Raw genomic sequence first — 17,433 nt, 5'->3', positions numbered from 1 at the left:
AGCATCTGCTGTCCTTTCCTACACGCAACGCGCGTCCGCTGTCCGAGACAAAGATCCTATAGCGGAGCGCTCCGCTATAAGATCTTTGGTCCGAGAGGCCGCACTCAAGCGATGCCACGTGATGCGGGGTGACGCGCTACAGGAAGGCGGGGCGTAGCTGGGCCGGAAGTGGCTGGCTGTGTTCCGGTTTGGAGGCCGCGGCCGGGCTCGGTGTTCGCTGCTGACTTCAGTATGGGTAAGACCAAAGATACTAGAGGAGCTTTGAGTAAGGCGGTGGCGGCCGCTACCTGCGGGAGGTGACCATCCGTGTTTGATTAGTTAGCACTGAGAGCATGCAAAACAAAGCTTGTCACTACAATAATAAACCTAAACCAACTACCTCCAATATGTAGGAAGGAACTGCAGATTTACACCAGGGACAGACACAAGAAACTGGAGCAACTAAGCGGGTCAGGCAGCATCTCTGGAGAAAAGGAACAGGGGACGTTTCGGGTCGAGAGCCTTCTTGACTACCTCCAATGCTTGTAGATCATTATTTAAATAAATTGACCTAAATTAGACCTTAGGCTTCAAGTCTATAGTTGTCTGAAAGTGGCCACACCGGTAGATATGGTGGTGAAGATGCCCTTGGCATGCTCGCGTCCCTTGGTCAGGGCTTGGATTATACAAGTTGTGATGTTATGTTGAAAAACACTGAGTGGGCTGCACTTGGTCGTGTTGTGTGCATTTCTGGCCATCATAACAGGAGGATGAAGGTTGTGATGAAGAGTGCAGAAGGTTTAGCAGGATAATGCCTGGAGTATTGTGTGCAGTTTTGGTCCCCTAATTTGAGGAAGGACATTCTTGCTATTGAGGGAGTGCAACGTAGGTTTACAAGGTTAATTCACGGGATGGTGGGGCTGTCATATGCTGAGAGAATGGAGTGGCAGGGCTTGTGCACTCTGGAGTTTAGAAGGATGAGAGGGACCCTTATTGAAACATATAGGATTGTTAAGGGTTTGGACACGCAGGAGGCAGGAAACATGTTCCAGATGTTGGGGGAGTCCAGAACCAGGGGCCACAGTTTAAGAATAAGGGGTAAGCCATTTAGAACGGAGACGAGGAAACACTTTTTCTCACAGAGAGTTGTGAGTGTGGAATTCTCTGCCTCAGAGGGCAGTGGATGCAGGTTCTCTGGATGCTTTCAAGAGAGAGCTGGATAGGGCTCTTAAAGATAGCGGAGTCATGGGATATGGGGAAAAGGCAGGAACTGGGTACTGATTGGGGATGATCAGCCATGATCACATTGAATGGCGGTGCTGGCTCGAAGGGCCGAATGGCCTACTCCTGCACCTATTGTCTGTTGATTGGATGCCTTTATTTACGGGGGGAAATTAGATAGGCTGGGTTTGTTTTCCTTGGAGGTGGCTGAAGTGTGATGTGATAGAGATTAGCCTGATTTAAGTATACCAAAAACAAGAAGGTAGGTTGGACTAGTATAGATGGACTACCTTTTTTAGGGGAGGAAGGGAGGACTATGTTTTTAGGAGAGGAAGGGATTTTAAAGTGTATTTAAATGGAACATTTTTTTACAGAGAGTGATTGATATCTGAACCTTGTTGCCAGAGGAGATGGAGTCATACAATCACTACATATAAGAGACAGTTGTAAGCATTAGGCAAAGTGTAGAAGAATCTGAACCTATGGCAAGCAAATGGGATTTGTGCAGATGGGCATACAGGGTGGGATGATGGGCTGCAGAGTCCATTTCTATGCTGTATGACTGACTGTACCCCAGGTATGGACTTAACCAATAGCCAGCAACAATATCTTCCTATTTCTAAATGCTGACTGGCAAATAAAGACCAGTGTTATTTACCTTAAATTCTACTCTTCTAAATTGGCCTATAAGTATTGTTGAAGTTGCCCAGAAACAATCCATTTAAAATGGGTTAAAAACACCCAAAACGTAAAAGGAAATTTAAACACTTAAATAATATACAAACATAAATAATATTACTATTACTCCATACGCTGCAATCCATTTAGTAGACATGGTCCCAGTCATACCATTCTCCCAATCTTTTTACAATGCAAAGAGGAATTTATTTTAAAATAGATATTTTAATAAACTGTTTTATATTTGGGCAAGTATTTTGTAAATTGATCATGAGGGTATGTAAAGGATGATAGACACAAAAAGCAGGTGTAACTCAGTGGGACAGGCAGCATCTCTGGAGAGAAGGAATGGGTGACATTTCAGGTCAAGATATATCTCTTGTTTCCCTTAGGGACAAGAGAAAAGAGAGATATATCTTGACCCAAAATGTCCCCAATTCCTTCTCTCCAGAGATGCTGCCTGTCCCGCAGAGTTACTCCAACATTTTGTGTCTATCTTTGACCTCTCATTACTGGGGTCTGAGGTTTCCACCTGCTTTAAAAGGGCATCACTAATACCAGTGCACAAGGAGAGTAAGGTGCCTCTATGAATACCAACTAAGGTCTGTGGTGTTAAAGTACTTTGAGAGGTTGGTTATGGCTCATATCAGCTCCTTCCTCAACAAGAAACGACCCACTACAATATGCCTACCACCATGATAGGTCAACTGAGGATGCGATATCACTGGCACTCTGGACTGGACCACTTGGGCAATAAAAGCACAAACGTCAGGTTGCTGTTTATAGACTACAGCTCAGCATTCAACACAATCAATCATCTCCAAACTGGTTACTAAGCTCACAGAACTGAGTCTCTGTGCATCCCTCTGCCACTGGATCCTTGACTTCCTCATCAACAGACCACAACCTGGATGAATTGGCAGCAGCACTTCCTGCTCGATAACCATCAGCACAGTGGCATGTGAAGGCTGCGTGCTCAGCCCCCTGCTTTAGTCACTCTATACTACTGACTGTATAGCCAGACAAAGTACCAATCCATCTTCAAATTCATGACAATACCACTGTTGTTTGACAAAGTACAGATGACGATGAGGCAGAGTACAGGAGGGAGATAGATTGACTGACCAAATGGTGCCAGAACAACCTTGCTCTCAACGTCAGTAAAACCAAAGAACTGATGGTTGACTTTGGAAGAGGAAGGTCAAGGATCCGTCCACCTGAGCAGGAGTGTTCGCCGAGCCAGAAGAGAAGCAAAAGATATAGTACGGCGTTTATCTGCAGTTAATCTAACTTGTTGAATTAATTTTGCTGCGATTCTATACACAGTCATACTGTTTTGATCATCAGTTTCCCTTGAATGGGGTTATAATAACTGCTTTAGAAAATGTTTACAAAATATTTAAAGATTGCGAATTAAAATAAATGATAATTTATCTGAATTAATTTAATCGTAAATGAAATATGTTTTTTAATTTTATTAAATTTCAGATGTTGATTTAATATGTCCCGGATTATATTGTGGAAAACAAATAAAAGAGAGTGGAAATGATAGTCAATTCCAATACGGAGATTGTGGGGTGAGTTTCTGTTCATTTTTGCATTTCTTACAAAGTGCAAGCTTGGAGATACTCTGATTAGTAGGCAGTTAGTTTAAAGAGTACTCTGAAATGAAGTAATTTGGATGCTAACTATTACCCAATATTCTGCATTTTGTTTAGTTCATTAAATAGCGAATGTTAGGTGTGCCAGTGACTATATAATATCTGGAAATTATATTAATCATACAATCCTCGATCTGCAATCCAAATGTTATTTTTGCTGTTGCACATTGTGGGATGCAGTGTTCCTTTTTAAGTGTTCTTCATTTTGTCATTTGCTTTCACGGGCATGTTGTTTTTTTTAGTGAAACTAAATAATGGGGGGGAGGGATTGACAAATTGGGAGTATAAAGATGGAGTTGAAGGGGAAGTGAGTCTCAGTTAGAAATTGGCAAGTATGATGTTGTGGGAATTACAGAGACATGTCTGCAAGAGGGCCAGGGCTGGGAACTGAATATCCAAGGGTATACCTCCTGTCGAAAAAACAGACAGGTGGGCAGAGGGGGTGGGGTAGCTCTGTTGGTGAGGTATGAAATTCAGTCCCTTGCAAGGGGTGACATTGAAACAGGAGATGTGGAGTCAGTATGGATAGAACTAAGGAATTGTAAGGATACAAATACCTTAATGGGACTTATCTACAGGCCCCCAAACAGTAGCCTGGACATAGGGTGCAAGTTGAATCAGGAGTTAAAATTGACATGTAGCAAAGGTTGTTATGGGAGTTTTCAACATGCAGGTAGACTGGGAAAATCAGGTTGGTACTGGACCCCAAGAAAGGGACTTTGTAGAGCGCCTCCATGATGGATTCTCAGAGCAGCTTGTATTGGAGCCTACCAGGGAGAAGGCAATTCTAGATTTAGTGTTATGTAATGAACTGGATTTGATAAAGGAACTTGGGGTTAATGAGCCATTAGGAGGTAGTGACCATAATATGGTCAGGTTTAATCTACAATTGGAGAGGGAGAAGGGTAGATCGGAGGTGTCAGTGTTACAGTTGAATAAAGGGGACTATGGGGCCATGAGTGAGGAGCTGGACAAAGTTGACTGGACAGGTACCCCAGCAGGCATGACAGTGGAACAACAATGGCAGATATTTCTAGTAATAATACAGAAGGTGCAGGATTAGTTCATTCCTAGGAGGAAGAAAGATACCAAGGGGAGTAAGGGGCGACCGTGGCTGACAAGGGACGTCAGGGACAGTATAAAAATAAAAGAGAAGAAGTACAACGTAGCAAAGATGAGCGGGAAGCAAGAGGATTGGGTAATGTTTAAAGAGCAACAGAAGATAACTAAAAAGATAATAAGGGGAGAAAAGATGAGGTACGAAGGTAAGCTAGCCAAGAATATAAAGGAGGATAGTAAAAGCTTCTTTAGGTATGTGAAGAGGAAAAAATTAGTGAAGACCAACGTTGGACCCTTGAAGACCGAGTAAGGTGAATTTATTATGGGGAACAAGGAAATGGCAGATGAGTTGAACAGGTACTTTGGATCCGTCTTCACTAAGGAGGACACAAACAATCTTCCTGATATAGTAGTGGCCAGAGGATCTGGGGTGACGGAGGAACTGAATGAAATCCACATTAGGCAGGAAATGTTGTTGGGTAGACTGATGGGACTGAAGGCTGATAAATCCCCAGGGTCTGATGGTCTGCATTGCAGGATTCTTAAGGAAGTGGCTCTAGAAATCATGGATGCATTGGTGATAATTTTCCAATGTTCCATAGACTCAGGATCAGCTCCTTGGATTGGAGGGTAGCTAATGTTATCCCACTTTTTAAGAAAGGCATAAGAGAGAAAACAGGGAATTATAGACCAGTTAGCCTGACATCGGTGGTGGGGAAGATGCTGGAGTCAATTATAAAAGATGAAATAGCTGCACATTTGGATAGCAGTAACAAGATCGGTCCGAGTCAGCATGGATTTACGAAGGGAAAATCATGCTTGACTAATCTTCTGGAATTTTTTGAGGATGTAACTAGGAAAATGGACAAGGGAGTGCTAGTGGATGTAGTGTACCTGGACTTTCAGAAAGCATTTAATAAGGTCCCACATAGGAGATTAGTGGGCAAAATTAGGGCACATGGTATTGGGGGTGGTAGAGTGCTGACATGGATAGAAAATTGGAAACAAAGAGTAGGGATTAACAGGTCCCTTACAGAATGACAGGCAGTGACTAATGGGGTACAAGTCTCAGTGCTGGGACTGCAGCTATTTACAATATACATCAATGATTTGGATGAAAGGATTCAAAGTAACTAGCAAATTTGCAGATGACACAAAGCTGGGTGGCAGTGTGAACTGTGAGGAGGATGCTATGAGAATGCAGGGTGACTTGGACAGGTTGGGGGAGTGGGCAGATGCATTGCAGATAAAGTTTAATGTGAGGTTATCCACTTTGGTATAAAAAACAGGAAGGCAGATTACTATCTAAATGGCGTCAAGTTGGAAAAAGGGGAAGTACAACGGGATCTGGGGGGTCCTTGTTCATCAGTCTATGAAAGTAAGCATGCAGGTACAGCAGGCAGTGAAGAAAGCGAATCGCATGTTGGCCTTTATAACAAGAGGAGTCGAGTATAGGAGCAAAGAGGTCATTCTGCAGTTGTACAGGGCTCGAGTGAGACCACACCTGGAGTATTGTTTGCAGTTTTAGTCCCCTAATTTGAGGAAGGACATTCTTGCTATTGAGGGAGTGCAGCGTAGGTTTACAAGGTTAATTCCCGGGATGGCCGGACTGTCATATGCTGCGAGAATGGAGCGGCAGGGCTTGTACACTCTGGAGTTTACAAGGATGAGAGGGTATCTTATTGAAACATATGAGATTGTAAGGGTTTGGACACGCTAGAGGCAGGAAACATGTTCCCGATGTTGGGGGAGTCCAGAACCAGGGGCCACAGTTTAAGAATAAGGGGTAAGCCATTTGGAGATGAGGAAACACTTTTTCTCACAGAGAGTTGTGAGTCTGGAATTCTCTGTGGATACTTTCAAGAGAGAGCTAGATAGGGCTCTTAAAGATAGCGGAGTCAGGGGATATGGGGAGAAGGCAGGAACGGGGTACTGATTGAGGATGATTAGCCATGATCACATTGAATGGCGGTGCTGGCTCGAAGGGCCGAATGGCCTACTCCAGCCACTATTGTCTATTGTCTTTAAATAAACCAGAGTTATTGAACAGCGTTTGAAAAAATACAGAAAATATTGGAAATACAGCAGTTCTGGCAGAATGATTGGAGAGAGAAAAATGGAGTTCATGTTTCAGATGAACAGCCATTCACCCTCACAGAGCCGTACAGAATGGGAAGCAGGCTCTTGGGCCCAACTGGTCCATGCTCACTGAATTGGGTCTCATTGGCCTGCATTTGACTCTTAGCCCTCTAAACTCTTCCTATCAATATCTCTGTTCAATGTCTTTTAAACATCATAATTGTTTCCACTTCTACAGTTTCATTTGGCAGCTCTCTCCAGATACAGACCACCCTCTCAGTGAAAAGGTTGCCCCTGAAGTCCCTCTTAAATCTCTACCCTCACCTTTGCTCTCTAGTTTTAGTATCTTCTAGTCTAGGAAAATGACAGCGAGCATTCATTTATCCATCTCTCTCATAATCATGTACATCTCAACATAGTCACCCCTCAGCTTCCTGTGCTCCAAGGAAAATAGTCCCAGCCTATTCAGCCTCTCCCTATAACTTAAGCCTGCAAGTCCAGGCAATATCCTGTTGAATCTTTTCTGCACTTTTTCCAACTGCACACATTACTGCAAATGTTGTCTTATACTGCTGCATCCTGATGTCCCTACTTTTGTACTCAATACCCTTCCCAATAGGGTAAATGTGCCAAATGCTTTCTTCACTGCACTATCGACCTTGCTCGGCATATTTAGGGAACTGTATATGTTTAGGGAAGCTTACTGATTCAAACTTGAACTCGGGTAAAGCACCCAATGTTATAAGAGCCTGTAGTTCTAAATTGTTATGAAGGAATTTGTAGTTTGAATCCAGAAACTAATCAATGACAGCCTCATTATTATCCCAAATAAGATCAAACCAGTTTGACTTTTTACAAGAGTTAAGAGTGTTTAATTGTCATGTGTACCGAAAAGGAAGAATTAAATTCTTACTTGCAGCAAGAATGGAAAAATCGAAGGTAGACAAAAATGCTGGAGAAACTCAACAGGTGAGGCAGCATCTGTGGAGAGAAGGAATAGGCGATGTTTTGGGTCGAGACCCTTCTTCAGTCAGATGTCGGGGGGGAAGGAAAGAAAGAGGCGGAGACAGTAGGCTTGGGGGACGGCTGGGAAGGGGAGGGGAAGGAGGGAGAAAGCAGGGACTTCCTGAAATTGGACAAGTCAATGTTCATACCGCTGAGGTGTAAACTTCCCAAACGAAATATGAGGTGCTGTTCCTCCAATTTGTGCTGGGCCTCACTCTGGTATTGGCGGATGCCCAGGACAGAAAGGTCAGAATCGGAATGGGAGGGGGAGTTGTAGTACTCAATAGATAACTTAATAAACAAACAAAATACACAAAGTTAAATAAATAAATAAACCGACAGTGACCCACAAAATAATGCCCAAAGTCACTTGTATAATTAAGCCAGTTGAAAGTTGGGAGTTTAGTTTGATTGCATGGTGTTCAATAATAGCCTAATGGATGTTGGGAAGTAGCTATTCCTGAACCTGGATGTCATAGTTTTCAAACTCCTACATCATCTTTCCGATGGCAGGAGTGAAATAAGAGCATGGCCAGGGTGATGTTGGTCCTTGTTGATGCTGGCTCTTTGTACCCATGAAGTACTGGGCAGTGTTCACCACTTTTTATAATCTACTTTCCTGGGCATTCGAGTTGCCACACCAATTAAAACAAAGTTCTTTCATGTCAGCAGGGATACGTATTAAACCTATAATCAGTGTAGCAGCATTGCATATACTTGTACTCTGGTACAGAAAAGTTGGAACGCTATTTCATTTACATCAACCTTGCTCAACAGGTATGCCCAAGAGGGGAAAGATCAGATGCCTTGAAGATTTGTCGGAAATGTGAGGAATTGCCAGAGTTATATGACTGGCTGTATCTTGGCTTCATGGCAGTCCTACCTTTGGTTTTGCATTGGTTCTTTATTGAATGGTACTCGGGCAAAAAGAGGTTTGTTTCTTTGAGAAATGGAATGTGAATCATAGTATAATATACTATTAGTATAAGTGTCATAAGAGTCAACATTGTACTTTTATCTCCAGACCATAAATTTATATCCAGTAGGGTTCTAAGAGACTGAAAATCTGTGACGTGAAATATGAATGGACAGTCTTAATTCATTGATGCCTTTATGCGGGGCAGATGTGGATATAACCGAAGGTACATCAAAATGATGCTTAGCAGAAATGAAACTGAAGTGGATGGTCAAATAATTATGTTGGGGGTATTACATTGAAATTGCAATAATTTGAATTTGAAGGCCAGTTCCAGGTCTCTGAATTGAAAGGATTGCAATTTCAAAGAAACAATTGTAAGCGTCCCTTAATATTAAACATAACTCCAGTAAAATTTATACATTATGAATATGATTTGAATCACATACCTTTCAATGTAAGAACTGCGTTATCGTAAGTGGTTCCCAAGACGATACTCACCAAAGTAAAAGCACTGACACATGTAATTGTAAATCAGAATTGTTATACATTATTCCACAGAACCATGTTCAAGGGTAAGAAATAATAAGTGTTCAGTTTTGTCCACAAAGTAAATAAATTAAAGTGGAGAGTCTAGCCAGGTACAATCATTAAAACAACCACTTGCTGTCTTGGACTGTTTCTTCATTAGTTTAAATCACTCTAAGATTTACACTTATTTGCATTAATCATACTATTCAGGTGGAGTTTATTATAACCAAGTTCATTTGCATTTTTTTTGTACAGTTCCAGTGCACTTTTTCAGCATGTGACTGCATTATTGGAATGTGCTGTTGCAGCCATTGTCACATTGTTGGTAAATGATCCAGTTGGGGAGCTGCAAATCCGGTCCTGCCGTGTGAAGATGCTGTCAGATTGGTACACAATGCTTTATAATCCCAGTCCAGATTATATTACTACATTGCATTGTACACAGGAAGCTGTATTTCCTTTGTAAGTATATTATTTTAAAGATGATTTTATTTTAAATTATTTTAGGGCAGCACGGTGGTGTAGCAGTAGCGCTACTATCTTACATCGCCGGAGACCCGGGTTTGATACTGACTACGGGTGCTGTCTGTACGGAGTTTGTACGTTCTCCCCGTGATCTGTGTGGTTTTTCTCTGAGATCTTTGGTTTCCTCCCATACTCCAAAGACCTACAGGTTTGTAGGTTAATGGGCTTGGTATAGTTGTAAATTCTCCCCTGTGTATGTAGGGTAGCGTTAGTGTGCGGGGATCGCTGGTCGGTGCAGACTCGGTGGACCGAAGGGCCTGTTACCGCGCTGTATCTTTAAACTAAACATAAATATTAAACGCTTTCATTTTCTTGATACATTAATTTATTCACTGCCATTGTGTAAGTAAATTTGACATTTTTTTAAAAAGTACTGGTGTACACTACATGCATTTCTCTGGTTCACATCAATACAGATTAAAAGAACAAATACAGAGTCTTTGCATTTGCTATTATAAAAACATTCTATTAACTATAATGAATTTTAGAAGAGGAAGAGCCAAAGGGAATCTTAAATGGAGATTTCACCTTCACTGATGTTGTTATTCTAATGGTCAGTCTTGTCTGTTTCAGGTACACCATTGTCTTCATCTACTATGCTTTCTGTCTGGTTTTCATGATGCTGCTCCGTCCTCTCCTGGTTAAAAAGATTGCATGTGGTCTTGGAAAGTCGGACCGATTTAAAAGTATTTATGCAGCCCTCTACTTTTTCCCAATTCTTACAGTGCTTCAGGCAGTTGGTGGAGGCTTGCTTTGTAAGTGTATTTTTATTTACAGGCCACATTTGGATTCCCATTTCAAATAATTCTAATTAACGGGTGGGTCCATAACATGACTTCAATTATTTCTCTACCTTAATTAACCGGATGGAATATGGGGCTGAATACCAGAACCATCATCTTTAATCATTTTATTTGTTAGTCAATATACCTGAGAATTGCATACCTGAGAATAAGGATCTTCATCTTTGGTTGAAATTTCGTTTTGCATTTAGGATTTGTATTTAAGTATCTGGAGTTACTAACAATACATTATCTTAATATAAAATAAAAAGTAAATGCTGCACAAATATATAATTTTGTTAAGTTTGCACCAATTCATTATTTACAAAATACATACTGCATTTTAATCGTTGTTTTTCTGTGTATTATCCTAATTTTTGCTGTCTACATTTTTTTTAGACTATGCTTTTCCATACATAATTCTAGTCCTGTCCTTGGTAACTTTGGCAGTATATATGTCTGCTTCCGAAATACAGGTAAGTTGGAATTCTCAAAATAACATTGTTTGGAAAACTAACATATAATCGCACTAATTGATCTAAAACTGATAAAAAATTAGTATGAGAATAAGTATGGGGTGATTTCATACTATGTAAACACCTAGCCGTATGGATTTACAGAAAGTACAATAATCTCAGAGGTAATTCAACATACCATAATTACTAAGTTTTATAATTCAGTGCAAAATGACTAAAAGTGCACATCAAATGTAATCATTTCTAAATATAAAATAATTATTTTTATTCATCTCTTCCTTTAACAGACTTATAAGGATTTGATCACCAAAAAGAAGAGAATAATTGTTCTGTTCAGTCACTGGATACTGCATGCCTATGGAATAATCTCAATTTCCAGACTGGATAAACTGGACCAAGATCTGCCCCTGTTGGCCTTAGTGCCCACTCCTGCACTTTTCTATCTTTTAACTGCTAAATACACAGAGCCTTCAAGGATACTGTCAGAAGGTGGCAATGGACATTAAAGAAAACGTGGGAAAACAGAATACAGTATTTGATTGGTCAATGAATGTTAGAGATTGCTTTAATAACATGGGGAGACCCACTAATGTTATCACCAAGGAAACCTGTTTTTTATTGCTTATTAAGATTGTTATTTATATTCTGCGCACACATGAACAAAATTGCACTAAGAAGCATAAAGGAAATGTTAATAAAGTTGAATATATAAACGATTGGATATCCTGTGGGATGGGGATAAAAAGTGAAAATTTGAAAAGATTTGTAGAAAAGCAGCATTGTAGTGTCTTTGTATCCCTGCAGTTTGCTGGCTGTTTAGATTAAGTTAATGTTTTATTTTATGGGATTTCATTTGACTATAATTCTATTGCACTGTTACCCTTATCTTAATATCTCTAGATTGAACCAACACAGCATTGCCCAAAGCCTCATCAGTTGCCTTGTTAATTGCTTTTCTATTAGACTACCACCCAGAGTAAATCACACAAGAAATTGGTGCCACTTCTTTTTTAAATTATAAAACATCCATTCATGCATTTCATATTTTGCCAAGTTGCTTTTACAGAGCTACCTTATTTCCAAATTCAAGCATGTAAGTGTCTTTTCATTTGTCAACACCACATTTGTAGACAATATTACAGTGTAAATACAGTAAATTCCATGACTCTTAAAAGGATTAATTGTAACTCCTGTATTCTCCAGAAGTTGGAACCGTGAACTATTTTTAATCTAAGAGTAGAGACGCGCGGTTATTTAAATCTCTAGCACAGGCTTTATCAGACGCGAAAATATACTTAAGATAAACACAAAAAGCTGGAGTAACTCAGCGGGTCAGAGAGCATCTGGAGAAAAGGAATATGTGACGTTTCGGGTCGAGACCCTTCAGACGATATGCTTTTTCAAATCAGACTTCTTAAATCAGAGCAGGTTTTGCAAGTGACAGTTCAAGACTTACAAAATTTATACAACTAATAGATCAGCTGCCAATTAACGGGCCTGTCCCACTTTCCCGAGTCCTCTGCCGAGTTGAAAGGACCTTTTAAAAAAAAATCAAGATTTTTGTGATCTACGTCTCCTCGTCCCGACTATCTTTTTACTCATGGACATTTTTGTCATGCTGGAAAAATGTCCCGCCTTGCCTGATGCCCTGAGTACCTACGGCTGGCATAACAAGCCACTACGATATAGCTACGGACTCCTGCGGCCTCGCTACGGACATTCTCCGAGTTTGATTCCAGGGGAAAACGGGAGAATTTGTGAGTAACTCGGGAAAGTAGGGCAGGCCCTTAACTATAAATGTAAATATTTTTAAATTGTATTCTAATCCAAGAACAATTTGTGATGCTGTCAATTAAATGTTGTCTTACCTCATTTAAGCGTACCTCATTTAAGTGGGATGGTTTTTTCATCCTACATTTTTGTTTTATTCCTTTTGTAATTCAAAGAAATTAAAGTTTAGAATATGTTTAATACAACTAAAAGTAAAATTATTCAAAGTTCATTGTATTTGCTTACCTTTAGAAGGTGTACTTCCCACAAAGGCTAGCAAATTACTTAAATGATCTTTGAGCTGATCACCAATGCTGCCAAGCTTTATCTCTCTGAGCTGGATTTTATTCATCAGTTGCTCTATGACATTCAGAACACTTTGATCACAGGCACCAAACTCCTGCAGTGGCACAAAGCAGTAATGTGTACCCTATATTTTTCTACAGCATGAAGTATAAAATAAATACATTAAAAATTTGTTACCAGCTACCATTTGAACACTAAAATCCAATGCCCAGCTTTTCATTAAGTTATCTAAAAATAAATAGAAAAATAAAATTAATGACATAACATTTGCAGGCAATTTTAATTAAAGTTAAATGCATGCAATTATACAATTGCTTGCTGCTTAGAATATAGAACAGCACAGAAACAGGTCCTTCAGCCCACAATGTCTGTGCCGAACATGATGCCAAGACTAATTCTTATCTGCCTGTACATAACCTGTATCCTTCCATTCCCTGTATATCCATGTATTTCCAAAAGTCTCTTAAAAACACATTTGTGTCTATTTCCACTCCCAACAGCTGTTCCAAGCACGCACCACCCTCTATGAAAAAAAAAACCGCACACATCTTTAAACTTTATCCCACTCATCTTAAAGCTATGATACTGGTATTTGATATTTCTATCCTGGGCAAAAGGTTGTGATTGTCCACCCTATCTATGCCTCTCATAATTTTTTAAACATCTATCAGATATATACTTGTCAGCTTAATTTTGACACCTTGTATGTGCAATAACAAAATGCCCTGGGGGGGGGGGGGGGGGTCGCGTGAGCCTGATCCACCCGCCTAACAACCACGCTGCTGACGACTGGAGTGACGACTGACGACCCAGAGGCCTACCAGGGGACTGCGGTGAAACCAGGCAGTGAGGCCTGTCTGGGCCGAAGGAGCCTCAGCAGTGGCGGCGATGGGAGCCTTGGGGCGACAGCGGGTGCCTCGGCAGCAGTGGGAGCCTCACTGGCAACATGAGCGGCGGCGGGAGCCTCAATGGTGCTGGGGCCTCGCGGTCGATGAGCGTGAGGGGAGGGGAAGGCAATGGGGAGATTCTGAAACCTAAACAAAACATGGTTGGCTAGAAGGTCAAATCTGTTTTTTGTGTATTCTGTCTAAATTGGCTATTACAACTATTTTATTCCATTGAAATGTCATTTACAAACGCATCATTAAACCTTAAATAATATCAGTTTGCAATATTTCCAATCATGAGATTTATGTTTGCTAATAAATACTCTTGGTTTTAACATTATAAGATGATCATTTTTCAACTTTAAGCTTGGAACTAAAACCACAAAACTACTAGCTAATTTAAACCAAAACTACCTTTCCTACCCACCCCATCCCAAGCATGTACCATGGATAGTTTGAAGTTCATTATCCTGCTTCTCCTTTTCTGCTTTTTGCCTTTCTCCTTCTTCTTCAAGTGAGGCAAGATCTTTGGTCAGTTGGAAATTGCACTGCCAATGAAAATAATAGAAATTGTATTCAAATACTGATGTATTGCAATTTAAAAAAGTTAGTGAATCACAACCATAGTATATTTTTCCAAAAGACTCTTGGATAGAGATGAGAAGAGGAAATACAAAACTTAATTTATATCCCAATTACTGACACAATGGCTATTTGTGCAATTATTGACGTTTTCCTCATGCTACAGTGTAATGAAGGAATATTTTTCAATTAAAGGGGATTGGTGTGACATTATTTGCTAGATATTATCTAACAAAAAAACAAAGCTAGCTTTTAAACTCGAAGGTTTCCTTGTATAAATAAGGAACTGCATTTGCTGGGTTACACAAAAGGGCACAAAGTGCTGGAGTAACTTTGCGGGTCAGACAGCATCTCTGGAGAACATAGATTGGTGATGTTTTGTGTCAGTCTGAAGAAGGGTCCCGACACAAAACGTCACCTATCCATGTTCTCCAGACTTGTTGCCTGACCAGTAGAGTTACTCCAGTACTTTCTATCCAGGAGGTTTCCTTGGTCTGTTTGCTCCAAAGACCCTGTAATTGGATAGCATGACAGTCATAGCTTATGTCAAAACCACAAAACACAGAATCTCATTCATGGGGCATGCTATATAGTTGTTGCTGAATAGAAGAGAAATGTGCATTTGAAATGTTATTCCTCACCAGTGAGCCAGAAAGTAAAATCTGAATAGAGGAAATGCCCTGCAAGATTAACTTAAATAATACGGTAAGATATAATATGTTCCTGCCGAATGGCCTGGTCTTATGCTGTACTTTTCTATGTTCTACGTACACAATTGGTTTTCCGGGCATAATCAATACCAAATGGATCAACAAAAATAACTTTATACTCACCAGTTTCAGTTTGCAGTTCTCTATCTGAACAAGTTCAAGCCTTCTATCTGCTTCATAAATTTCCACTTCAAGCAAGTTCAATTGCTCAGCAGCACATTTAACTTGGTAAAAGATATCGTGTCGAATTGTAGACAACTTGGATTGTAAATCTGGCTGATGAAATGAATGAATCGATTTTTATGTATTGAATCAAAAAAAGGGATTTCCATTATTAAATGTTCTGAATTATTGCAAAAGTGTTATATAATGCTATTAATAGTAATGAATGTTCAAGGTGACGTGGAGGCAGAGATTCCCACAGTATTTAAGATGAGACTTGAATCCCCAAGGCATAGAAGGTAAATGGGATTAGTATACGATCAGCCATGATCACAATGAATGGCGGTGCTGGCTCGAAGGGCCGAATGGCCTCCTCCTGCACCTATTTTCTATGTTTCTGCTTAATAGTCAGCATGGACATTGTGAGCTGAAGGATCTCTTTCAATATTGTATGACTCAATAATGGGGTGACCTGATAGAGGTATGTAAAATTATGAGAGAAGTGGTTTCTCCAAGGAATAAAAGCTCTCAGATTCTCTTTAGTTGCCCTTTTCCCCCTTATGTATTTATCAAATCTTTTGGGACTGCCCTTAATGCTACCCGCCAGAGCAATCTCCTGGCCCCTTTGTGCCCTTCTGATCTCCTTTTTCAGTTTACTGCTTAGTTCCCAAAACTCCTCCAGGGATGCACTTGATCCCTGCTGCTTATACCTGTCCCATGCATCCTTCTTGTTTTTGATCAACTTCTCAATTTCCCTCGTCAGCCAAGTTTCCTTACATTTGCCTGCTTTGCCCTTCACTCTAACGGGGACGTACATATCCTGAACCTTTGTCAGCACACTTTTAAAAACATCCCACTCGGCCAAATAACCTGCTCCAGTCAACTTGTGCGAGACCTTCTCTCATACCCTCAAGTTTGGCCTTACCCCAGTTGAGCATTTTAACACGTGGACTCAGATACAATAATGGTGTTTATGATTCTTTTAGACAGGCTCATGGATATGCAGGGATGCAGGGAATGGAGCGATATGGATCAAATGCAGGCAGAGAAGATTAGTTTAACCTGGCATCATATATGGCACGTACATTGTGGGCTGAAGAGCTTGTTCCTGTGCACATCCCAAAGATGTGTGGGTTTGTAGGTTAAATGACTTCTTTAAAATTGTCGTGTAGCAAGTGGATGGAAAGTGGGATACCGTAGAACTAGTGTGAACATGTGATTGATGGCTGGCGTGATCTTATTGGGCAGAAGGGCCGTTTCCACCCTGTTCGAGATTCGAACAGAAATTCGAGAGATAAGTGGCAAGGCAGTTAACTTGGTTTGATTAATTTCAGTTTACTGCACTAACATATATCTAATTTATATTAGCAAGTAGTCATGAATCTAAGATAACAATTAGGCAAAAAGCTTGTTAATTGGACGTTTCTGATGCTATTAATCACATTGAATTTAAATTATAAAGAATGTTACCAGAGAAGCAAGAAGGTTTGCAGTTTCTCCCTTTAACCTGGCGATGTTGCGATCAAAGCTAAATTTCTTACTCAATTGGCCTGTAAAATGTCAGAAAAAAGACATTCGATAATATTAAAAGATTGGCAGAGAAAGACATGAAGATGACGGAATTTGGGAAAGTTAATGGCAGTGTCTTAAGAACAATCTGTATTACTGTTCATAAGGTTCATTTATTGTCACATACATCAATTGGTGTAGTGAAATTCAAGTTGCCATTGCAGCACATTAATAAGAATACAACATAACATTATAAAGAAATTTAACATAAAACATAAAAACATCCCCCCACAATGGTTCCCACTGTGAGGGAAGACACAAAGTCCAGTCCACATCTCCTTGTCCACCCCCCTCACCCACCCCCAACACATAAAAGAATAGACCTGCAAACAAAAACACTTTTTAAGATACTAAAATTTAAAAAAAGGAGTGAAAGGACAGACAGCTGCAGGCAGGGCAGCCATACCCAACTGGGCGCCTTTCCCTAGTATGTTGAGGAGATGCTGAATGTCATAAGATGTATGAAGGTAGAGAATGTTCCTGGGCCTGATCAGATCTATCATAAGACATTGTAGGAAGCTAGAGAAGAAATTGC

General features: G+C 40.3%; 2 protein-coding genes across 2 annotated transcripts in view; one reads left to right on the top strand and one right to left on the bottom strand.

Moving 5' to 3' along the window:
- Positions 1-98: 98 nt before the first annotated feature.
- LOC116977006 (JNK1/MAPK8 associated membrane protein) lies at positions 99-12,784 on the top strand. Its single transcript, XM_033027170.1, has 7 exons — positions 99-235; positions 3,367-3,455; positions 8,460-8,614; positions 9,385-9,591; positions 10,228-10,409; positions 10,836-10,912; positions 11,200-12,784. Exons 1-7 carry the CDS (start codon positions 232-234, stop codon positions 11,416-11,418), a joined length of 933 nt encoding a protein of 310 aa, XP_032883061.1. The 5' UTR covers positions 99-231; the 3' UTR covers positions 11,419-12,784.
- Positions 12,785-12,896: 112 nt separating this feature from the next.
- ccdc175 (coiled-coil domain containing 175) overlaps positions 12,897-17,433 on the bottom strand; it is a 64,597-nt gene continuing 60,060 nt past the window's right edge. Inside the window, exons 15-19 of the mRNA XM_033026445.1 lie at positions 16,800-16,879; positions 15,291-15,443; positions 14,321-14,423; positions 13,173-13,216; positions 12,897-13,082 (exon numbers count right to left, since the gene is read on the bottom strand). Coding sequence (XP_032882336.1) covers positions 12,912-13,082; positions 13,173-13,216; positions 14,321-14,423; positions 15,291-15,443; positions 16,800-16,879 — 551 coding nt within the window. The 3' untranslated portion in view covers positions 12,897-12,911. The remainder of the gene's footprint in view (positions 13,083-13,172; positions 13,217-14,320; positions 14,424-15,290; positions 15,444-16,799; positions 16,880-17,433) is intronic.

This window comes from Amblyraja radiata, chromosome 9 (assembly GCF_010909765.2).
Source record: "Amblyraja radiata isolate CabotCenter1 chromosome 9, sAmbRad1.1.pri, whole genome shotgun sequence".
Lineage (NCBI taxonomy): Eukaryota > Metazoa > Chordata > Chondrichthyes > Rajiformes > Rajidae > Amblyraja > Amblyraja radiata.
The sequence above is the reverse complement of the archived record's forward strand: the minus strand, read 5'-3'. Positions and strand labels throughout refer to the sequence as shown.